This window comes from Cyprinus carpio, chromosome B24 (assembly GCF_018340385.1).
Source record: "Cyprinus carpio isolate SPL01 chromosome B24, ASM1834038v1, whole genome shotgun sequence".
Classification (NCBI taxonomy): Eukaryota; Metazoa; Chordata; class Actinopteri; order Cypriniformes; family Cyprinidae; genus Cyprinus; species Cyprinus carpio.
The window spans coordinates 12,713,420-12,739,565 of NC_056620.1; the positions used below are offsets into that span (position 1 = coordinate 12,713,420).

Genomic DNA, 26,146 nt, shown 5'->3' on the forward strand with positions numbered 1-26,146 from the left:
ATTACATGTGTATTTTCATTCTCAACTGTTTATGGTAATTTATTACATGACCGACGAAGGTATACATGAATAATCACTATAAGCACCGCATTTTAACACCTTTTTGCGTGTATTTGACCATTTAGGCGCACACCTTGAGCTAAAAGATGACTTTACAGTTCCATGCTCTGCTCCGTAAGTTTTCTTTCACACTTTTAAAAACATTAATAAATGTAATATACTTATATAAATCAAGCACATCCTATTTTGCATAAGCCAATTACTGATTTGCACGTGAAATTGTGCTTTTCTGGAGGAATGAAAGCGCAGTGCTGGAAAGGGGGTAGAATGTGGTGCAATAATAGTTTTATCTCGATTATTGTATTTTCATAATCATTGGAGGCCAAAATCAAAATCGAAACTGTTTTTTGATTTATTGCATAGCCCTAATTTGTAGTTTACTTCACATGAAATAAATGTATTTCAAATGTATTTTAGTATATTTTTCACTGGGGTTGATTTGTTCACTGATTCATTTTTTTATTTATTCAATGTGTTGTGGCAAGTGTTTTTATTTTGTATTTTTTGAGTGACATTGAACTTAATCATTCATTAAAACCAAAACATGATGTGAGAAACTCAGATATGAGAAATATGAGAAAAAGAGAATCATTTTTTTTAACTTGAATTGTTCACTAGATAGATAGATAGATAGATAGATAGATAGATAGATAGATAGATAGATAGATAGATAGATAGATAGATAGATAGATAGATAGAGATTCTTCTTGAGTAAATGTATTTTGTTTTCAGGACATTTTCAATAGAAAGCATAACAAAATATTAATTAAGAAAATGATTTTTGTAGTGTATGGGGTGAATTCATATTGCAAAACTTTTCCTCTAACTGGATTCTGCACATTCTGTCTCTCGACAACAGCCTTGACCTTCTCCACAATCCAAGTTTGACTGGCTAATTGTCATGGCAACTGTTTGTTTGCAGGATTCGGGTCTCATTTTAAGGGCACTCTATGCCAAAGTCCACATCATGCTCGTCTGACTCATTTATCTTCTAACATGGGCTGCTCCTAACAGCCTGCAGTTGAGTTTCAAGTGTGGCAAACTACCAGCAAATTTATAGAACATAATAACTTGACTGGCTGTGCTTTCATTTTTTGGCCTTGTATGCGATTAGGGCATTCATCCAGTTAAGATGATTCACTGGGTTATGTGACCATTAAAGCTAATTCAGCTTTTTCTAATCTTGCCCATAGAAGTGTGGAGAACACTGGACCTCTTTTTCTCGTTGGGGGTATTTTTGCTACAAAAGTAAGGGATTGTTTAGAGCCCATGTTGCCGGGGTGACAGATTGAAATCCTGGCCTGTTCCTTTTCACGGGACCCACTTTCCATAGAAAACGCTTCCCCTCTGTATGGTTCTTGTCATTCCAGTACATTATGTGTTTCCCTCTTCTTTGTGGCACACAAATTAAATTTTCACATCAATTTGATCCTCATCTGCTGCATGACAAACAGCAGCCAAAACAACAACAAAGTAGTTGCTATAAAGTTGCTTTTTGCTGTGTATTATAGAATTAAGTTAAAAAGTTGTCAAATAACATGTTCTTGAACATAAAAAATAATCAAGAGTTAAAGTTAGTATAATAGAGTACAACGGGGCTAAAGGCACACGTTAAGAAAAATGTGTTATTCACTGTGCCTAAAATATATGCATGTGTATTGAACACTAATGGAGCAACAGATTTTGTTTGAAAATAAATCATACAAGCCGTTTATTTTGTTTAAAAAACCTGAAAAGCACTGTTTACTTTTTTGTATCTGTGCTCTATTGTATTTATTTGTGCTGTTGCTTGTAGTTAGATTATTTTTTCCTTATTTTCTTTATTTTTATTTGACAATATAGTTTTTTCCCTAAACATAGCACATACCGAACCGTACCAAAACCGTGACTCTAATATATATATATATATATATATATATATATATATATATATATATATATATATATATATATATATATATATATATATATATATATTTTTTTTTTTTTTTTTTTTTCATTTAATTCATTTCATTTCATTTTAGACAGAGTTTAGCATGTGACACCACAGGACTTTCAGTTTTCCAAAAGTATTTTTTTTTCCCGCTATGCAATATTTGACTTTCTTAGATCACTAGTGCATGAACATCAGATATTATTTGTTTTTAAAACCCCTTGCTTTTGTTTTTCACAGTTTTGGAAAAAAGCGAATTTAAGGACGAGCCTCTTCTGTTTCGTTTCTTTGCCGACGAAGAGATGGAGGGTTCCAACACCAAGCACAAGCCCATAAAGCACGATCTAAAAATAGTGGAGAATGTCATCGCCAAGTCACTGCTGGTGAGAGATGTCATCTGTAATCGCCTACAGCTAATGCAACTTACAATTGCTCACGTTGGCGTGAGCCCATGTGGTTTTCGTCCACTCGCATGGGGCTTTTCTGCTTCGGCACGTACGGGGGGTCTGAACTCGGGCCAGCTCTGACTCTAGAGTCATCACCAGTAATTATGCTTGATGGTTTCTAAACCAGCCTCTCATTACACTTAAACATGCAGTCAACTGCTTTGACAGTTTTGGCTCATGAGACACTAAAAATCAAAATCAAGGAGCATATCCAAAAAATCAACAATAACAAAACGTCATGATAACTGTAAAATGTGTACTCTGATTTCAGATAAAGCCAAATGAAGGAGGCTATGGCTTCACGCTAGAAGACCGAAACAGAGTGCCCATCGTCAAATCAGTGGAGAAAGGTTCCCATGCTGAGGTGCGTGTGATACCTTAGTGATACCTTTGTGTGGGTGATTTAGAAAAACAGAAATACTATTACTTACTAGTCATAGTATATGTGATGCATATTACTAATCAAAATGAAGTTTTGATATATTTACGACAGGAAATGTACAAACTGTCTTCATGGAACATGATCTTTACATAATATCCTAATAATTTTTTAGCATAAAAGGAAAATTGATAATTTTGACCCACACAATGTATTGTTGGCTATTGCTACAAATATACCTGTGCTACTTATGACTGGTTTTGTGGTCCAGGGTCACAAATATACTTCAATATATCTTTACTTGGACTTCAGCACTACTTATGCACAATTAAAGTGCAAAATTAGTTGTTTCAGTTTAGCAGACTTTAAGTATGCCAGTTTAGTATACCAAAAGTACAATTGCAGGGTATTTTTGTGAAGTACATAAATATGTAAATATATTTGTAGTGTACTTAGCATGAAAAAAATACATATACAGCATATACATTTTAGTGTATTTATTTTTCACTAGGGTAGATTTCTTGTTTATTATAATTTTTTAATTTTAATAAATTGTCTTTTCCAAGGTATTTCCTACCATGGCAAAATTAAAAAAGAAAAAAAGTTGAGGGGTTTTAATTAGAATTTACACACCTGTTGTCAAGCTCATCTTTTAGTTTGCTTGTGCTTGATCAGACCAATTAGGCATTTAAAGATCAACTGAATCCCTTAACCTTGTTAATTAACAATTAACACTCTCTATTGTGGTAATGAACATTTTGAAGTTTGCGGTTGTGGGCTTATAACACAAATAGACCTCAAATCACGCCAGTCTTGAGGTTCCCTTTTAGTGCTTTAATCGGTTCGATCTGTTAGATCAAACCCTGGTAAATGTGGTCAAGTGAACTGGCTCGGTTCTGACGTAGAGAGAGTAATGCTACCCAGACCTGAAGTAACTTGTGCGTCACAGTACAGGGCTCCACACTGCATTGCATGTGGATCTGTTTCCAATGAGGAGCAGAGTGAAAAAAGGTAATAAAATCCAGCTGTGCACTTACATAGATGAAGAGCTGTCTTGTAAAAATAGCAAAATGGACTTTCGTGTTTGTAACTGAAAAAAGACAGTGACCAAGGCAGAGAGGATAAGGTAAAGAGCTATAATAAAAAGAGAAAAGTGAATGAAAAAGGGGAAGAGAAAACAACAGAGAAAGGAAAAGCTGCCCAAGCGTTTTTCTCAATGTAGAGGAAAAACATGATCCGGAAACGGAGGACTGTGCATTTTATTGTAAGAGAAGAATGGTTATATTTATAGCTGTCAAGAGACGTGTCCAATCCATTCAGTGAAGCACAGAGTGAATGAATTACATCCACTTGAGAGCTCAGAGCAGGAAGTTGCACATGTAGATGAAAGGATTGAACCCTGCACCTGTGAAAATGAAATTTATCTATGCTTTCAGCCATCCATTCATGTACATACATACTGTACATGAGATATATACATTAACCTCAAAATAGTTATTTCCCCTCAAGTATGCACAGCAAAATGAATAAAGGTTTCGTTCATCACATCAACTTCATCCAGTGTGACAAACGAAACAAAAAGAAATGTTGATTTTTAAGTATTTTAATACTATCTTTAATATTTGTTTGTATATATATATACCATAAGTTTGAGGTTGGTAAGAGTTATTGATTTATTGATCACCAAGGCTGCATTATTTGATCAAAAATACAGTAAATAATGAGTGATATTGTGAAATATTTTTACAATTTAAAATAACACTTTTTAATTTGAATATATTTTCAATATAATTTTATTCCTGTGATGACAAAGCTGATTTTCAGTTGCCATTCCTCCAGTCTTCAGTGTCACATGATCCTTCAGAAATCATTCAAATATGCTGATTTGAAAACAGTTGTGCTGCATATGTTTTTGCGGAAACTGTGATACTTTTTTTTCAGGATTCTTTATAGAGCATTCAGAAGAACAGCATATATTATGAAACAATGTAAAAGAACTTACTGTCACTTTGATTAGTTTGTGTTGAATAAAAGTATGCATTTTTAGTATTAAAATTAATAAAGTGTTATATAAAAGTGTTCTTTCATAAAAATAAATCAGTTAACTTAATTAAATTTCAAACCTTTTTTTGTGAAATGATTTACTTTAAAGTGTTTGTCATAGCTTTAAAAAAAATAACTGTTTTATGTTTTGCTGTCTAATGTCATTCTCACATTTTTAAGTGTCATCATCATTTTGGAGCGACTGTATATCTAGTTTGAGAGGTTATTTGATATTCCTGTGTGTCTCTTGTGCAGATGGCTGGTCTGGAAGTGGGGAAAAAGATATTTGCTATTAATGGGGACCTGGTCTTCTTAAGACCTTTTCAGGAAGTGGAAAACTTCCTAAAGCAGTGCTTCCACAGCAAAGGTCCCCTCAGGGTACTGGTCAGCACCAAACCCAGAGAGTGAGTAGAAAACTTCTCATCTCCTGTGATCTAAAGACTTCAAAACACCATACAGACTATCTATAAAGCCTGATATCAATTAAATCAAGAACCCTGCCATATCAGCTTGAAATTTAACTGCAACTCAGAATCACAACACGCTTAGAGCAACGGCTGGAATATGTGGTGTGTTTGGTGACTAAATTGATGTCTGTGTGCCTATCTGTTTTACAGGACTGTGAAGATCCCAGACTCTGCAGACGGATTGGGCTTTCAGATCAGGGGGTTCGGGCCATCTGTGGTGCATGCGATTGGCAGAGGTAAGAGCAAAACAGAGAGAAGGGAAGAGAGAAAAACTAGGCTGGGCTGAAGGAAGTTACTATTGCCCTTTATATCCTACTGTGTTTTTGAACCTCAGCTGGATCACAGCTGGAGCTGTAGGTACATGACTTGACTTGAGCCAGATTGAGAAGAGCATCACACACACATATATATCTATATATAGAGAGCACAAGCTGCACATCTCTCACTTCCTGCTGTGTCTGCAGTGCATTCTCATCAAACATGGTGAGAGATGAATGAAAAAAGAAAAACAATCCAGCTTGCACTGTCATCCCTGAAGAGAATAAGCGATGGAAGAAGAACAGTCCTCACTTGTCAACAAACAGAAGTTACTTGAATCCAAAATATGTCATTTACAAATTCAAATTGTGTATGAATCCAATTAATTTGATCATTTTATTGGAGAGAGACTGTTTGCCTGAAGGGTTTGAAGTCTGGCTGATTCTGGTGGAAGTTAACAAGATTGCAGAAATATGTTGCCAAGACTAATATATCGGCTGATATTTGGTATTTTTCAATTACCACTAAGTTTTTCAGTTTGGCCGATAATCATCAGATGTTGGGACGTTTCTTTTGACATTGCTGAGATCCTGGTCTTTCTTTGAAAAATATGATTCCTAGTGCACTTACTAGATTACTGATTACACTGTTGGTAAAAGAGCTTACATCCTTTTTATTCGTGTTTTTAACATCTCTATTTGAGAAAAAACTATGATGCTAAAAATCCCATGTTCTGTCATGAAACTCTAGATGGCACAGGCTGATGATATTCACAGCGTTAAACTACTTGGCACAAGCTGATTGATTCATGTTGCATATGCAGCCAATGAGTTAGCTGCTTTACATTTAAATGGTTGGTTAGCATTCACCTAAGCATTTCACAGCACACATTCATTGTTCCTCTGAAACCCTCCACCTTCCCCAACTCCACCTGTATAGATCTGCTACGGGTTATTTTATATGCTATTTGTTCAGCAGTATGTCTTAAATACTCACAGCTCCATATCAACATATGAATTGGCAGTAGCAAGTTCCTGTACTTGCTTTGCAGCAGCAGCAGCAATAATCTAAAATGACAGCAAGAACCAACAGCAGCAGAAATTCAGCAGCCTAGCAGACCTATTCTGCCAAGAACAAATACATTAACAATGTCATATCTGTTACCATGCTAAAATCTTCTGAGAGTCATGATAGAACTATGGTGATATGTCAACATGCTTTTAACTAGGTTTTGCTTGTGCCTAAGCCAGCACTAACTACAATAAATTGTGGAAGGTACAGTATGGACATTTATGCTATAGCCTAAACTAGTCTTTTCAGCAGGGTAGTACTGAAACATGAATTTGAGTTTCTCTGCCCAGATTTAGAAGGTCAGTTGCTCCTTCAGGTGATTGCTGTTCATAAACTCAGTGGGGAGTTATGATAATTATTGCCTTGCCTAATGTGCTTGCTTGTTCAGAAAAATCGCTTTTGCTGGCTGTAGGGGAAAAAAATGCAGTGTAAAGACTTCAGACCATAAAGTGTGATTAGAGAAACACAGGAAAATTTTTTCAGAGGCGTGCACTTTTAATACAGAAAATCATATTCCGTATAGCAAACTATTAATATTTAGTCTCTGCAGTGAAACTTCAAATGTTGGCCTAGTCTTCAGACATATTTTATAGGATCCACACATCATTTACAGATAAACAGGTGTGAATTTTACTGATGTTTCGCTTTTCTGACAACTAACCATTGTTTTACAGTTCAGTATCACCTGCTGTAATGCAGAAAGTGGCACCCATGCCAAGTGGTTCTGTCTGTGCTAGATGGATCCTGACATTAGGGTCAAACTGTTTATGTGTCATTTCACTTTGCACACTGCCATTCAAACATGAACTATGAAAGAATTATTACTACAGAGAGAATCTGGGCCATTTTTATGTTCTGCTTATACATCTAAGTAGCTGGTATTTATGGGTCTTCTTGTAAAAATGCTTATGTGATTGTGGTTTTTAGGAGATTTGTGTTGTTTTATGTTTCTTCCTTCCTCATTGTGTATGCACAAAAACATCTGTTCAGCTCAGAAAGCTCTGTTTCAATAGTGAACCGCCTCACTGTCTACCATGTACATGGGCAGATACCTTCTAAGGCTGCACCCTAGCTAGCATACAACCTTAAAAGTGACCGAGACACTCTAGACTGGGAAACAGCTCAGAACTCCACACAAATAGCACTCCTCACAGGAGAATCAATTAAGTTTGCATGCTATAACTTATTGTGTAAAACAGTACACAAATAACACTCTACAGAGGAGTTTGGCACCAAAATGTTGCTAAGCTAACAGAAAAACACTTTAGTTAGCTTAAGAATATAGTATATAAACAGCCCCCTGCAGAGGAGAATCATTTTGATGTTATCATGTTGCTAATGGCACAATGCTCTTTTTAGCATAATATGTAGCATATAAAAATATTGAGTAAATTAATACACAAATAGCGTTTTGCACAGGTGAAGCAATAGTGTTTGGCATTAGCATGTTGCTAATGGCATGATACTTCAGTTAGAATACAATGCATAGCACACACAAATATTAAGTAAAATAGTACACAAAGCCCTCTAGCCAGAAGAGAATAGTTTGATGTTAGCATGATGCTAAGCTAATGGCACAATACTCTCTTTAGCATTAATTACGAAAGTAACCATGGTTTTACTACAAATGAAAAACCCCAAAATATGGTTACTATACCCTGCTCAAAAAAAAAAAATAATAATAATAATTCCTAAAAAGCCTAAGCTACAGTAGTTGACTAGTCTTAGCTGGTTTAAGCAGGAAGTAGCTGGAAGAAGTGGTCAAAACCTCTCTAAATCCAGTCTGCAGACTGGCTATGACCATTTTTTCCCAGCAGGGTAGTTAAACCATGGTAACCACAAATTAACCACTTTTACTATAACCATGGTTAATTTTTGTAAGGAATAAAAATACATAGAACAGTAAAATTTGAGTAAAATTTTACTTTTTTTACAATACTGTACACTGAACTACTGAACTCAATACTGAATGCGTTTGAGTACTTAATTTTGTTTGCATTGTCAATCATTTGCATTCTGCTATTATATGCAATACTATCTTAGAATTTGGCCAAATATATCGTATCTCTCTTCCTGTTTCCCAAAAGGCACCGTTGCGGCAGTCGCAGGCCTTCACCCGGGTCAATGCATCATTAAAGTGAATGGCATCAATGTGAGCAAAGAAAGCCACGCCAGCGTCATAGCCCACGTCACAGCCTGCAGGAAGTACCGGCGTCCCACACAGGTAAGAGTGTGAGCATCACTCAGCCCCTCCATGGAAATGCACTATTCCTGACCTTTCTAAGTAGTAAATCTGTATATATAAAACACTACAAAGCACATAAGAGAACCCTTTGTGATCCGGTCCGGGTCATTACCCAGCAATAATAGCAGTTATGGCTTCTTTTGCAGAACAGGGCAGGGAAGAAGGCCAGGAAGCTGGCTGGGGGTGTGTGGGATATGGGTTAAGGAATGGGCCAGGCAGGCCTGTGTTGGAGGGTAATAAAGAACGGACTTGGCACAGGCTGAAGTAGGACAATGTGGTTGGCACGCTGGCTGGACTCTGGTTTCCATCAGACATGGAAAAATAATGAGGGGGTGCCCACCCTCCTGCTGAGCAGGGATTTGCAGCCCACCATCCAGTGGAGGGAAATGTAAGGGGAGATATTGACAGACACAGAGCTGAGGAGGATATGCTTTAGTCTGTTAAGCATATAAAGGCCCTGATATACTCATAGCGAAGTTCTTTATCAGTCTGCACTTAGGGGTAAAAGGAAGTTTGAAATACCTAAGCAGCAGTAGTATACTGCTAAGAAGAAACAGAAATACAGAAAGGGTGGTAGTTCTGTTGCTGTCTATGCAGGGTCAGAAAGCTCTCAGATTTCATCAAAAATATCTTAATTTGTGTTCTGAAGCTAAATTAAGGTTTTACGGGGTTTGGAGTGACATGAGGATGAGTAATTAATGACAGAATTTTCATTTTTGGGTGAACTATCCCTTTAAATGAAAGTTATCCATTTGTTCTACATTTAACCTCATTGCTATCTAGTAGAAAAAAATAAGGTTTTAGCTTTTTGATTTTAGTGTCTGATGGGAGTGTGTTATCAACTCGCAAACCATGTTTTGAAAGCAAGTCTGTCTGAATAGGTTTTGTTCTTTCTTGTTGCAGCAAGACTCCATTAAATGGGTGTACAACAACAGTGAGAGTGCACAGGAAGACCACCAGAGAACAAATCAGAAGCCCACCGCAGGGGAGAACGGAGATGTGTTTGAGTGTAAAGTTGAAGGTGCTGTTACACACAAGTGAAAACACATATTGTACTGTATACACAAGTACACACTTTTTCGACCTCCCACTCTAGCCTTGATATTTACTCTTCTTCTTCTTTGTCCTCTGAGACTAACTCTACAAGTCACACATCAGTATAGCCTCATGCAGGATTCAGATGAGCTTTAGCCATCAAAATATTGTCTTTGGATTATGTACTGTATGTGCATCTTTTGATCTGCTCAAACTAGTAACAATAACACAAACTTGTGTGTGTGTGTGTTCAACAGAAGTCATGGACAAGTTCAACACAATCGCCATAATAGATGGAAAAAAAGATCACGTCAGCCTGACGGTGGATAATGTGTATCTGGAGTACGGTGTCATGTATGAGTACGACAGCACAGCTGGGATGAAGTGTCACGTCTTGGAGAAAATGGTGGAACCAAAAGGCTTTTTCAGTCTCACGGCCAAGGTAGAGTCACATGAGTCATCCCACAGACACAAACCAGCCATCATCTCTGCTGTAAAGCACCAGTGAATTAATTCATACAGCAGCAGAGGAGGTGACAGGGATTGTCTTGTACATTTGTAAGGGCCTCTTCACAGTTCACACGCAACACACAACCACTGATAGAAGCTGACAGCAGAGTATATTAAACCAAGTGTGTGTGACAAATGAAAGTGGTCTTTACGACCCCCTGCTGTGGAATAAAAGGATAAACACTTTAAATCACAGAGCTTGTGGCTGTGTGGAGACTAAGGAAGGGAAGAGACATAAATGACTCATGTGCAACTTTTTCTCTTACAAAAGTTTTTTTTTTTTTTTTTTGTGTGAATTTTACTGAAATATTTTTATTTGACCCCTCCAAAAATATAGAGTAAAACCATTAAAGTTCATTAATGTTCAATACAAACATATATTTTTTCTATAATTAGACATTTTAGACGCAGTGAAAAGCACATTTGTTCTTAAGGTGTGCACAAAATGTGTGTATATATTTGTAATATATATTTGTAATACATTTTTGGACATATATGTCATTGTACATACATACCACACACACACACATGTGTATATATATATATATATTTTGCAAAATATTTATAATGTTTTATCATTAACATCCTAAAAAAGTTATTGTAACACCATGCAGCTAGAAATTCATGACGTTCAATGACGTGTTGTGCATTATTACATTATTACTCAACAAATAGCTGTTTCAACTGTTTTTAATATTTTAAAATGTAGTTAAATGTAACAATAAAATTAGATTTTTTTTCATGTTTTTGAAAGAAGTCTCTTATGCTTAGTCAAAAGTGTTGTCCTGCATATTACATGTTGTCTTTGTATTTTGTTCTCCAAGTTTTGCAAGTGTTGCAGGTTTCGTGCAAATGCCTCTCCTTTTTTTTGTGTGTGTGTCAGCAAGAGTGCGCAAGAGAAAGAGATGCGGTTATGTGAAGTGTGATATCTGTTGTTGATTATTAACTTTAGCTTGAATATGTTTAGCACTGCATTGCATCCTGTGGTGTGTGATCTCAGCTGCTCTGAATAGCTGTTTATCACGCTTGTTTACAAATGTACGCCATATTTAGTTTGCTAAAAATGGATTTCTGTGATTTACAATCTACTTTAATGAACCAACAGCTGTCAGGAAAGACTGTTCAGCATTCTGTTGCCAAGCAGTGGGGGCATCGCAGCTTGAGAGTGACGTCTCAGAGACGCAAGAAAATAATAAAACTCATATATAACAACATCTACAAAATAATAATACCCTCTTTTTTAAAAAACCCCAACAACCACCAACAACTTCCTTACTAAAAACAAACACATCTGCTTGGGTAGGTCTGCACTTCCTCTGAGAAAACTCTCTTCAGAGAAATTTTCATATTTCAGTGCTGTTAGGCAGATTACATGCAATTGTTATGGTCACAGTGTGCTCTTAAATTGCTCCTCTCCTCCGCAGCCTTACAGGCAGAGGCGTCTCTCTCTTATGAGAAAATATTTCTACCACCGTGTGTGTTACATTTAATTTTTATTGCCCTTCTATTCTTGGTTGCATAGACAGCAGCAAAAGTGTATTTGTATGTAAAGGATAATTATATTATATATTAATTCAACACTTTTATTTATTTAATTTATTTTTGTATTTAAATAACATCCTTTAGAGAAAAAATGTTTTGGTAATTTTGTTAGTGTGTGTATATATATACATACATACAATTTGTTTACTTATTTTTAATTAAGTAATTTTTTTTTTAAATTAAAAATCAATTATTTTTTAAATTATTTGAATAATATTTTACAGATTTTTAAACTTTTCATTAATTTTTTTTTACAATTTAAATTCCGTGAATTCAGTAAATTTTATGTATAATATAATACAATATAACATGGAACTTTGACATCTTTTGAATTCCACTCCTGATTGAGCAACATTACATGGCAGCTGCAAATAAATTAATAAATAAAAACTGTTTATCTTGTGCTGAGGGCATGTGTTACTACCGGTTACAAAAGCTTCTTATTGAGAATGATCATGGTTACTGCATACCGTGTAAAACTGTGTAAAACACTCACAGGACATCTAAAGTAGTCTTGTTTTAGTGTAAAGTAATACTGTTTTTACAGTCATACAACTATTAAAGGGTTAGTTCACCCAAAAATTTAAATCAGCCCATGTTTTACTCACCCTCAAGGCATCCTAGGTATATGACTTTCTTCTTTCAGATGAATCCAATCGGAGTTATATTAAAAATTATTCTTGCTCTGCCAAGTGTTAGAATGGGAGTAGGTAGATTTTTTTTTTGGGTGAAATAAAGTCCTCCTGTAACGAATTGATGGGTTTTGTAAGAAAAATATCCTAATTTAAAACACTATAAACACTTTTCTTTCACTTCTACTAACTGTCCTACGTGCATGATGGATGACGTACAGTAGGACGTATGCATCATGCACGTGCACTTTCATATAAGATATTCTATCCACTCTATTTACATTACAAAAGCAAAGGAAGCAAAGTTTACCTACTTTAGCTGCTTGGAATGACTTCCGCCTACGACAGTTAGTGGAAGTGAGAGAAAAATGTTTATAATGTTGTAAACATGGATATTTTTCTTACAAAAATGCATTGATTCGTTAAAGGAGGCCTTTATTTACCCCCACCCCCGCCCCCACCCCACCCCCCGGAGCAATGGGAGGCACATTTTAGTATGGATGGATGTGCTTTATTTGACTAATTTTGATTTGGACTGTTGAAAAAAACAACCACCTACTGCCATTCTAACGCTTGGAAGAGCAAGGCAAATTTTTTATATAACTCTGATTGGATATGTCTGAAAGAAAAAAGTCTTATACACCTAGCATATACACCCCAGTAAAGCATGGGCTAATTTTCATTTTTGGGTGAACTAAACCTTTACGGAAATGAGAGTTGGATAATAACCACAAGGGAACAACAAAGTTCTGTGTATCTGTTTTAGGAAATGCATGCAGTGTTTCTAACTCACTTGACCTACGGCAGCTTTGCTCACTTTATCCGTATTACTGACAGAGGAACGGTGGAAAGAACATCTGGTATATGACCAAAGCCCTTTTTTTCTTCCAGAACTCATGCTCTATATCTTTCTTTGTGTGATTTGTCAGATTTTAGAAGCCTTGGCCAGGAACGATGAACAGTTGGTGCAGACTTGCAGTCGACTGAGCTCCAGCACAGAGCTCATCCCTGAGGACCTCCAGACCAGATTCAGTGCAATGTGTGGCGAGAGACTGGAGCATATCAATCGAAGAATCAAAAAACAGCAAGAACATCAAAAAACACTATAAAAAACACCTCCTTACATAAAGAAATGAAAAACGGGTCTGGACTGGTTAGTGCTGGTTTAGCTGGTGGACCAGCATATCCATGTGTTCACTATGAAAAACTTTACATGGTATTGTAAAGCACAACTGTGCTGTGCATTTTTAACAGAAAGTAAAAGCAAATTTAAAAGTGAAAATATTTGGTCAAAAACACCTATCATTCCAAACAAAATCACCATAACATAATGAAAGTAAACAAATCCATGTATAAAATATAAAAACCAACATTATTATTATTATTTGTATACGTTGTTTTATTTTTTAGATATGTATTAATTTTATATTTAATTTATGCATTTTATTTATATTTTATTTATTTAAATATTTTATTTATATTTTACTTATTTTTATCAATTTTAATTTTCTTATTATTTTATATTTGTATAATTGGTTTTAAAATTTTTATAAAATTCTTTCTCTTTTTTGTTTGTTTGTTTGTTTCTTTCTTTGTTTTATTGCTTTATACTGTAATATTTGTGAGGAATAGACCAAAACTAAAACCATCATTCACTGAAAATCCTCCCTTAACATTTATACTGTGCATATTCAATTATGGAACATTGACAGAATTTTTATTTTTTGGTTGAACTATTCATTGTAGCGTTTTTTATTTTTATTTTTAACTTTTCTACTTTTTTGTATCTTTTTTAGCTGTAGCTAAAAAATTGCATTTTATCTTTTTTCCTCCTGATTGAGCTTGTTGACTAAATCTTGCTGGAAATCCTAGTTACAAAACACAATTTGAACTATCTGCACACCCACATCCAAAACTAAATGCCATATGCTGGTGTTTTTAGCAGGGTGGATCTTTTTCTGTGCTTTAAAAACTATTTTCACTGTCTTATTAATACATTTTTCTGGTTGGTGGCATTTAGATGGCTACAGCTAAGAAAACTTCGTTTGACTTGTAGCACTTCTATTTAGGTTACCGAACAGGAAACCGCCCCACCCTGTCCTTTTTAACACCAGCTGGCCTTGATTGAGGAAATATGCGAGTCCACCAGTACCAAGGGAAGCAGGCTTGTGCAAAATGTCATTTTTAATTTCTATCAGCTGCTCTTATTTGGAGCAAGAAAAGGAAAATACGTCCACAAGCATCTGACAGTTTCCCTTGTTTTTCCCTGTGATCTGATTCAACATCCCACTCAGCACTGGATTAATTAGCTGTTGCTTTACCGGCTATAAATAGCTCTGAACATCCCGTCTCCTTGCATAATTTCCCTTCTGCTGCATTCTCAGTAGGGCCCCGTGAGAGGTCTGGCAGGGTCTGGACCCCGGACACTGAAACTCCCCATTTGTTAAAGCTAGCCAGGAATGTGGGAAGTCCGGTCTGAGGGGAGGCTATGTGTCCAGGGCAGCTGTAACCTGTCCAGTGTAGTCCATGACCGCAGCCATTCATGAGTACAACCATAGAATCATTATGTCATTGTTGGAAAAAGGCGAGGTTCAAATTCCTGCTCAAGGGGAGCATTGAGGTCTTGTCAGCCTGTTACTGATTCAATTACATGCTCCTGTGCCTAAAGCCATGACTTTGAATGCAAACAGTTTAAATCAGTTATAATTTCAGGTGCAATATGGATCTACTGTATTCAAAAACAGCCTTGCTTTGTAAATAAATGATCCCTATATGATTGATTTTCTACATGTTGAAAAAGGACACTCCTAACCTGGTCAAGCTGGTCTTCAGTTGGTCTATCTGTTCTTCTAGCATGAAAACATTTGTGTTCAGCTGATTTAGCTAATTAGCCAGCTGATCTCTTAGCCTGACTAGCTAAAAAAATGAAGACAGTCCTCTAAAACAGTGGTCTTCAACCTTTTTGCGCCAAGGCCCCCCATTGTTGAAGAAACCATTTGAGGCCCCCTAAGTACAGTAGGACTGGGAGATATGACCAAAATCTTACATCACAATATGAGTCATTTTATTTCAAGGTAACTCTATATATCATGATATAATTATTTTTGCTTTAAATAAGGTCTTTATATCAAATATTTTGATACCATAGAAATTTCATAATTTTTGACTAACCTAAATTAAAAAAAGAAAAACTCAAGCTCACTGAAAACAAGTAAATAGTCAGCGATTAAATAAGAATAAGAAACTAATCACAAGTAATAGGACAACAAAAAAACTACAGTAGAACAAATAAATAAGAAATGCTACATACGTTGTATAACAAATGAAAAAAGTAATCAAATGTATAAAAACACTGCATATTCTTCACTGTGTGTATTAAATATATATTTCTTCTTATTAAAGTTACAAACGTAATTTATTCAAGAGCAGTGAGAGATTTTCTCTCTTTTGTTGTTTGATTAACATGAATGACAGACAGCAGTAATATTAGACTGCTGTCACTTTAAGAGCTGCCCGGATCTAAAATACTGTTACACATGTTTTCTTTCTCAGCTGTTTGCTTTCACTTAAGACATAAATTACTGTGTTTATACACTCATAGACAGTGCACACATATAGTGAAATTAGTTCTCTTTCACTGCTGATAGGTGGGAACCACTGCTTTAAAACTATCAAAATACACCAGCCTGACCAATGAAAACCTGCCTAGGCTGCCAGCTAAGACCTTAAACCACCATAGACTGGTTTACTGTTAAACACGCCAAGAACATCATCAGGTGATTGGAGATGTTGATGGACTGGTGTTTTTATACTGTGTTTGGTATACACTGTACTGAGCTTTTGTATGGTCAAATCACTTTTTAGTGTTCACAGTTTAATCTGAAAGTAAGGATGCACCAGAGCTTGATGAGAAAGTGCTGAACTTAGCACGGGATTAGCATGTTAGATCCTATGGCTAACTCTTAATAAAGCCAGGTTGGTTGTAGCAACACAGTATTGTTAATTTTGGGTACAGTTGTAAAGGTTTAGATGATTTACATAGGAAAAACCAATAAGCTCTTTCTCATATTCACACAAATATTTACTGTATCTTACACTAATGCCTCTCTGCTCTCAGTTTTCACGGGTTTTGAAGAACAGGGCCTGGCCCACGTTCAAGCAGGCAAAGACCAAGGTTTCCCCTCTACACAGCAGTGACTTCTGCCCCACCAACTGTCACATCAACGTAATTGAGGTGTCTTATCCCAAGACCACTACTTCCCTTGGAAGCGCCTTCGGAGTCCAGCTGGACAACAGGAAGAACACTCTGGAGAAAGGAGGCTGCAATTCAGAGCAGGGTGAGTGAAGATGGATTCCTAAATTTAATGTACGAGCAGAGACTGTTCATTATAGGAAGCAATGGCCAGTTTAAAGACACCTACAGTATGAAATAAATATTGGGTTTTAGTAGTTTTTTCTACTGGTTTGTGATTTCAGGCAAGCTGAACCCCCACAGTATCACCAGATACATCCAGCGACAGTACGAAAGACACCAGCAGGTAAGCATGGCCGCCCCATCAGGACACAGTCTGAGCAGGGACAGAGAGGTCCACGGTCTTACGCTTCCTGCTCCGAGAGGATGACCTGCTCATCCTGGATGCCTACCACAAACTTCTGACCAAACTCACCACTGTGGTCAAAGAGATGGAGTGCTACGCTGCCCAGATTCATGAGTATGACATTTTTATTTGCTTAATATCTTTTAGTCATGTGACCGTTAAAAGCATGAATATATAGCTTGCCTTTTCAGCCTAGTACAACATCTGTCTTAAAATTCAATACTTAAAGATGACGAAAAAGTCTTTTCAAGGCAAACAGTTTTGTGAATAAACTCTATTACTGCCCAAAACAGTTTTGTGACTGAACTGTATTACTGCCCTTTGCTTCCAGAGAACTCTGTAACTCATCACAAAGAGAGCTTGATCATTAGAAATTAATTATCTTTCATCTGAGTAGATCCTCCATTGTGGTTTATGTGTTATTCTCTTTATTCTTTTTTTGGTGGCCTACCCTCTGAATGAACTGGTCTACCCGGTTTTCATGCTTTTATAATCACAGAGAGGAAAGAAATAAAAAAAAAAAAATCAAAATTATAATTTAGTCATTCAGTGCAAAACAACCATGGCTAATATTAGTGATACAGTGAATATGTAAACATACCTCGATTAAGAGGTTAGAAGGAAAATAGAAAGAGCTTTAGAATCAGAATTATAAAGAGTTATTGCCAAGTCAGTTACACACACAAGGAATTTGTCTTGATGACAGGAGCTTCCGTTGCAGAAAGTACAGACATAGTGCAGACATACATATAATGTGAGGTAATGAAAAGAAATGTGACACTAATAATAAAGGGAATAGACAATAAATTAATGAACTATATTGTAAATAACTATATTATAAAAAAAAAATAGAAAGAAAATAAACAAAATTAAAAAGTGCTAAAAATACAGCTATTAAAACAGTTGAAAAATTTAGAGAAGTTATATACATAATATAGAGAAAATATACAGAATTATGAATGTGCACATTCCTAAAGGGACATGGTGGTGGAAAAAAAATTTGGGGTGGGAGGAATTTTTTTTTTGCATTCTCATGTGAAACTTTTGCATTCTCTCGCAAAAGATATTTGCGTTTTCTCACAAAACCAGTTGAGCTCGGACAAATACTTCCTGTTTACTTTACAGCTTGTAAGTTAGTGGTTCATATAGATAGTATGTTCACAATGGAGCCATTCATAGAGTCTTATTTTCGGACTCAAGTTCAAATACAGTCAGCTTTGCTTACAGTATAGTTTAAGGCAGGGTTTTGGGACATTCTAAAACGCTTAATGTGGCTTAATGTACTATAACAGTGACACTGGAGGCCCAATTCGGTATTAATAAATACTATTAATTACAATATTATATTAATACTAATACAATATTAATAGTAATAACAATTGTAATATTAATAACCTTATTAATATCAATTAAAACAAATAAACATAATACAGTGAATACACCCCATACTAAAACATACAAGCACAACAAATACTATAGCAAACACTTTAGCCTGTGTTATACTTTCTCCGATGCGTGCGCAATCCGGATGCATACACAGACCGAAAGTGTACGTAGGTGGTTTCATACATGCACAGTAGATCGGCTTGAACAGTAAACAAACATGGGAACAAACAATTTCCCAGAGTTAATGCACATCTGAATGTCTTTTTTTTTTTTTCTACGGATTGTAGAAGTGCGGGTAGTGACGGAGTTCTTCACACAGCCTGTGCGTGCGCAGTTGGTGCTTTTGTAGCCTACTGACCACAAAAAATTAGAAGCACGTGGATGTCCGATGACGATTTTTACATCATGCATACCCTTAGTGGACCCTAGCGGAATCGTGCACTTTAGTTTTGAATCTACGAGTATCATTTTGATATCATTGAATCTACGAGTATTCATTTTCTGGAAGCACATTAACACCTCAAAGGAAACAGGACACTATTGAGGCCCCTATCCCAAAATGGAAATCTGCAAAAATAAAATAAATAAATAAATGCCACAAAAGCACTGAACTCAAGCAGTACACTGTAAATGTCACTCTCCCTGAGTAATTTGCAAAGTGGCACAAGCAACTAACAAGACTACATTACGTCGTCTTTCTTTCCCTTTCCCTCTGTTCTGTTTCCAATTCTATTCATACCAACTATATATATAAAAAAAAAAAAACATCAATTATCCCATCATCTTTTGAATTTTCATCATTACATGGACATCACATTCTTGATGGCAATTACAGCCCCAAAATGAGTGGCAAGTTACATGACTAGTCTTGATCTGCGGTTGGGGGCGGCACCTTTCACCCCTGCTGCTGCCATATGCTTGTCAGTGCCGATTGCTGGCTGAAGGTCGGTTTTTTTTTTTTCTTTGAAGTGTGCTTTATTGGCAAGGGCCTGTTGTCCTGATCTGGGTGGGAGAATTAAATGACCTTCGGCCTCACAGGTGCCCTGGGCAAGAGAGATCTCCCCGCTTCTGTAATGGCTGCCTGGGTACCCGGCGCGTTTGTCACGGACAGCCATCCCTATCATGCAGCAATAATGGGGCAAATAGCAGTCGAGTAGCTCATCGGAGCCACTTCCGGAAGCCTCTTACTCTGCTGTGGATTAAGAAGTGCATTGATCTCTACAGCTGTTGAGGTTGAAGAAAAGGCTAAGAAAAGCAAAGTATGAGGGGATCTGTAGTGGGTGGTTCAGAAAAACTAGCCTGGTGTTTATTGTTGCTGTATATCTGCCATAAAGGTACACTTCAGCTAAAGATGAAAATTCAGTAATTTTTTATCACCTTTTTGTCATTCCAAACCTGTATGATTTTGGGCTATATTTTAACAATCTAAAAGTGCATGGTCTAAAGCGCAAGGTGCAGGTGCACTTAGGATGTATCCGAATGCACTTTTGCTAGTTTAATGATGGCAAAAACAGTCGGCCCACCCGACGCATTGTCTAAAAGGATTGTCCCTATAGTCCCTTAATGAATAATTGGTGTGTTTTGGGCATAACGTGCAATAAACCAATCAAGAGTCTCATCTCCCATTCACTTTAAGATTCAGTTATGTTTCCTCCCAACATTGAAGTTGAGCCACTAAGAAGACGTAAACCTAAAAAAAGAAAAATAAAATGAATAATTAATTTTTGATTTCTTTTTCCCACAAAAACAAAACTCATACCCTCACAACATCGAACATTAAACCACAACCACTAATGTCACATGGACTGTTTTACCGATGCCCTTACTACGTTTCTGGACCTGGGAACATTACAGTTGCATTTCTGTCTATGGAGGGTCAGAGAGCTCTCTGATTTTATATATAAAAAAATGTTAATTTATGTTCCGATGGTGAACGAAGGTCTCACGGGTTTGGAACTACATGAGAGTGAGTAATTAATGACAGATTTTTCATTTTGGGGTGAAAAAAAACATTTAAGTTTCCTAAAATCTATGTGTCATATTTGTTTTCTTAAAGAAATAGAAAACACAAAAAAAAACATTTTCTCCACATACACACACCCATCACATCACCAAAAACCTATAAGATTCTTCCTTATTATTTAAAACAAAAAAAAAAAATTTTAAGAATTTTAAAGAACCAAACCCCCCGTTCCCCTTCCGTACTACCGAAATAAAAAAATAAATACTACAAAAGTCAACATCAACCATCAAATTACCAACACCATCAAAAATATAAAATATCATCTTCAACATAACAAAAAAAAAAAAAAAAAACTGATAGAGGTTTGGAACGAAATGATGACAGAATTTTCATTGTTGGGTGAACAATCCCTTTATTAACAGATGATCCTAAACATAACAAACCAGCTCCAAATAATCAGCAAAAAATTTTTTAAAAAGTGTTCATTTTCAAAATAATCTTCACATAAGCAGCTCTTCTCCTCCGGACAGCTTTACTTTGCTCAGAAGAATCAAAGAATGTTTTATCCACATAGATCATATACCATAAAACCCATATTAAATTCTATTCCTTTGGCTTTGACTTCTCTCCTACTACTTAAATGCAGATGTTTCATATCTATCTATTCAGCTGTTTCAGATAGGGATCTCTTTTGTATTTGAAAGTGTGACTTGACCAGAAGTCACATTCTGATTAAAGTTGAAAGTGCAGAGTCAGCTGCATGACATTAGCTGAATGTAAAGAGTCTCACATGTCACATGAAAGCATTCATGTATAAAGGACCGTAGGCAGAGAGACTCATGGACCCAAACCAAGATCTCCCCTGCAGACTCTTATCATTGTTCCCCTCCTCCACTTCTTCTCACTTTGATGCTCTGTGCCCCTCGAGGCCCCATGCTGTGCATACTTCCTTATTAAGCTACAGCCAATAGTGGCGCTGGGTGCTCTTTTCAATGGCAACAGAATGGTACTCTATGGTGACGGCCTGTCTGCTTAAAAAGGAGGGAACATTGTTAGAAAACCACAAAGTTGGAGTACTAGAGCAGCTGGAGAGGCCTTCAGGTGATCTCACGAGCAAGGCATCACTGGAAACTTTCCTCAGGTTCTCACTTGCAGAATTGTTCAGAATTGGAATTTGTTTTCAATTAGTTTCACTTAATTTGTTATTAATGAGAAATAATGAGAATTAGAGTTACGGTTTGCGCAATTAATCCCCCCCCCATTAAAAGAACCCGGAGGAGTTTTTCCTCAAAAAAAAAAAACAATCCACAACATATTATTATCATCATTTGAGAAAATAATCCTCAAAAAAAAACAGAAACATAAAACATAACTTAATTGTCCCCATGTTTGAGAATAAGCGTCTACATTTTATTTGCAGTTCTCCTAACAGAGTTATGACTGTTGACACAGCAAAAAATGCGTTTTTATATTATACACATATTTAAAACACCAAAAACCCCCTAGATTTTGTCTGTAAGCAAAACAAAAACAAACAGGTTTTAAATTTGACTTGCTACCATGCTAAACCTAAAAGACATTAGCAACACCCAAACTAAACTGTGCCTGATCCTCTTAAAATGTTTCAAATATAACTTGAAACTATGCTAGACTTAAAAGATGTTAGGGTTTGGAAAGTGACAGGTATAATGTTATACAGCATAACAAAAGCAAGTTGAAAGTGTAATAGAAAAATGCACAACACAAAGGAAAACAGACAAACCAAAAAAAAAAAACAAACAAAACAATGCAAAAAAAAACATTACACAAGGTAAATGAGCCACAGACATACCAAATAAAGCCACGACACAATGGAAATAATCTACAAACAACAGGAATAAGACAATAAATAACAGAACAAATTAAACAAAGACTAAATAGACCACTGCACTTTTACAGCAGTTGTTAGATAAAAAATAGTTTAGACATTGTTTTATATTGTTTTATATATTGTGACTTTAAGGAAGTTATAGGACATATGTCTCCCACTATAATGTTCATCTTTGTTGCAATATTCAGCTCATGTTGTGACTTCAGCATATCTAGTCAATAAAAAAAACCAATCTTTTCCCTTTTATAAAGTGCTATAAATATTTACACAATATTGTGCCATATACAAACATTTTTATTTTATTTTATATATATATATATATTATATATATTATTATATATTATTTTATTTTATTTTTTTTCATCCATTCTTCAAACCATAAACTTACGGTAAACATTCTACAGTGTACATGTGACAATTGGGGTAAACACCTTGGACAGATTTTATTTTATTTTATTTTATTTTATTTTATTTTATTTTATTTTATTATTAGTTGATATGCAAGTGTTTGTGTTTTTGTGACTGAGCAAATTTAAATTATATTAAATTATTTATTTTATTTTGTTCCATTTATTTAGTTATTTTTAATAATTACACCAAATTTGTTCCTCATTACCACATTGTTTTCAAAACCTCTAATATATTATATTATCAACCACCCCTTCACACTGAAAAAAGAGTCGTAGAGTGATGTGTCTTTCCCTCTGTTTATGTGAGTCATGAACATGTGTTTCTGGAGGTGTAGATTCTGACTCTTTTATTGCACATAGATTGCAGTGTGATTAAAGTGTGATTAATCTTTCTCTGGTTCTCCTTGTCTCTCTCTTTCTCTCTGTATTTCCCACAGTTTGCTCTCCTCTATCACACATCCCACAGGGTCTGAAGGAAAGCCCACTGAGAGCTACATATCAGCTGAGAGTGAGAGCGAGAAAAGTGAACGCAATGGGAAGAAAGTGTGTTTTAATGTGACCGGAGATGAGCAGGAGGACTCGGGTCATGACACCATCAGCAACAGGGACTCCTATAGGTAATGAGTCGTACATTAGATACTAATTACTTTTACAGTTAGAGCTAGTGTCTTCTCAAAAAAACATTATGTCTGCCAGATTTCACACAACATTGTGTTCTAAAAGCAGTCCATAAACAAGTATGTGTTATGTAAACAGATATCAACATGAACAGTCTGCTTCTACAGTCAGTTCCTCTTTTTGAAATCAAGTAAAATCAATACAAAAATATAATAAAAAACTTTAATTAAATTTAATATTAAGTTTATTTATTTGTTTTGCATTGCTTTTTGATTTGTTTTGATTTGCTTTGCTTTGCTTTGAATTGTTTTTGTTTTGTGTTTCTTTGCTATTGACTGATTTATTGTTTTTTGTGTTTGGTTTTGGTTTTGTTTGTTTGGTGTTTGGTTTTTTCTTTTGCTTATGCTTTGTTTTGTTTTACTTTGCTTTTCTTTGCTATGCTATGCTTTGTTTTGATTTGTTTTTGTTTTGTTTTGTTTTGTTTTTCTTTGCTATGCTTTGTTTTGTTTTACTTTGCTTTTCTTTGCTATGCTATGCTATGCTTTGTTTTGATTTGTTTTTGTTTTGTTTTGTTTTGTTGCACTTTACTGCACTTTACTTTGTCTTGTCTTGTCTCATCTCTGGCTTTATTTGCAGGAATAAATTCAGAAGAATTATAATTTTTTTTTTTTAATTTTTATCTTGTATTTTTATTTTGATGAAGAATTCGCTGTGATCTTAACAGATTGCTTCAGCACCATTGTGATCCTGTCATGTATTAGTATTTATATTATTTGTTCATAACACTTTCATCTGATTTCTTCAAGTGATTGTAACAGCAACAGGAACTCCATAGCGTCCTTCACCAGCATCTGCAGCAGTCACTGCAGCTCTTACGTCCACAGCGACGAGATGGACTCAGGTAATGCAACCAGACATCATCCTGCACACGTCTGACATCACAACACCATTGTTAGTTCACCTCCCTGAATCCACTTAGTCAAACACAACAATCAAATTTGGCAAGTGCTTGGATATGCTTTTCAGATTGATTCTTATCTCATTGCACTGCACATCTTGCACGCATTTTCCACTTAGTCAAACAGAACCCGACAAAATACAGAGTGTGCCAAACTGATGGCCATTTGATGCTAACTACTGAACAGATGGAGAAAGAGAAGGACGGGAAAGACAGAGAGAGGGATAGAGATAAATATAATCATTTCTAATTGCATATACCACAATAATCCTCAAAAAAAAAATGCAAAAACAACAAATATATTCTGTGTTGAATGATGTTATCCTCTAATGATTACCACTTCACCCCCCACCAACCACATACACACAATCAATCACATACAGGTGACGAGATGCCAACCAGTGTATGGATATCTCATGACAAGCAGAAGAAGCTACACGGCTTCCTGGAGCATCTGTTCAGTCAGGTGTGTGTTTGCTGTCAGGATCAACAAACTTTTTATATCCACATTCATATAATCTACTTTTTGTTTCAGAATTTTGGTACATAACAAATAGCATGGACCATTTCAGTCACGATTTGTTAAGGTTAATAAATTAAATACCTTTTTATTTTAGCCCATCTGCTCTCAAGAACAAGTGGTTTAGCTTCCTTTTTAATCTTCCTTTTTATTTTAGCCCATCTGCTCTCAAGAAGACTTGAAAGCTTCACCTTTGGCTTCTTTGACACCTAAAAACAGACCGAAGTCCCTCACATAATGCACCACGGCCATGGTCATTTTCCCCCAGAGATCAATCCGTTTTGTCTCAACACTTTTTTAACGAGGATGTCTCAATCACCAGTAAAATGGAGAATGTGCAGCTAGGCTGCTGTTTGGTTTATAGCACGCAGGTTTCCGGGAGCGCAACACTCCCAGACACCCAGTTACAATGCCAGCACAAATGTTTTCCTGCTGATGGGGTGGGAGTTCAAGGGGCTTTTGTTTGTGCAGACTGCCTCCTTGGGTACTTTAGATTTACAAGCACCAAAGAGATTGATTTTTGAAACACAGAAATACTTTTGAGTTTGTCCACATTTGCTTAGTCAGCTAATTAAAGACTCATTTCCTGTGATGTCTTGGTGCTGATCTCATTTTCAGGTGGAGTCCATCACCAGTTTGTTGAAAGGGGCAACTGTGACTCGAGCCTTTGAACAGACCAAGTGTTTCACTCCAGGACGAGGACTTCAAGGTATCAAGAAATTCTTATGTTAATGAAGTAAATTGTGTTGGCACAGGCATATTCATACAGACAGTATTCATTAAAGTGACTTTCATGGCTCACTGCACTTTTTGTTATGGGTTGCATAACTTAAATCGGACTTAAATTGTGTGCTGAAACTCAGAAACTATACATGTTTATGAGATTATGATCTCCAGGGATCTTTTTCTGGCATATTAGGCGTAGAATATAGAAGCCCCCCCCCTCTGAAAATGTCTCACAGACAGAAATAAGGAAGAAGGTAAAAGGAGTAGTGACATAAAGCTGGAGCCCAAAAGGAAGTGTGGCAAAAGGAAGTGTTTCTAAAGCAGAGCATTTTCAAGCTTATCATTTTAAAGACTTCCCCCTCATCAAATTCCTGGGATTGAACTGCCTCACGTCCTCAGATTTTGATCCTTTCGCTACAATCAGTGCTTAATCGTCAATGTGTGCTTACAATTCCTTTGATCTGGGGACAGATAAA

At 36.0% G+C, this 26,146-nt stretch overlaps 1 protein-coding gene across 1 annotated transcript in view; it reads left to right on the forward strand.

The window, feature by feature from the left end:
* LOC109050250 (phosphatidylinositol 3,4,5-trisphosphate-dependent Rac exchanger 2 protein-like) overlaps positions 1–26,146 on the forward strand; it is a 136,641-nt gene that overhangs the window by 65,248 nt on the left and 45,247 nt on the right. The window contains 15 exon segments of the mRNA XM_042752532.1: positions 2,234–2,376; positions 2,711–2,803; positions 5,117–5,265; positions 5,479–5,564; positions 8,745–8,881; positions 9,806–9,923; positions 10,195–10,379; positions 13,551–13,702; positions 16,729–16,958; positions 17,098–17,216; positions 17,218–17,333; positions 23,286–23,465; positions 24,273–24,367; positions 24,808–24,890; positions 25,563–25,653. Coding sequence (XP_042608466.1) covers positions 2,234–2,376; positions 2,711–2,803; positions 5,117–5,265; positions 5,479–5,564; positions 8,745–8,881; positions 9,806–9,923; positions 10,195–10,379; positions 13,551–13,702; positions 16,729–16,958; positions 17,098–17,216; positions 17,218–17,333; positions 23,286–23,465; positions 24,273–24,367; positions 24,808–24,890; positions 25,563–25,653 — 1,977 coding nt within the window.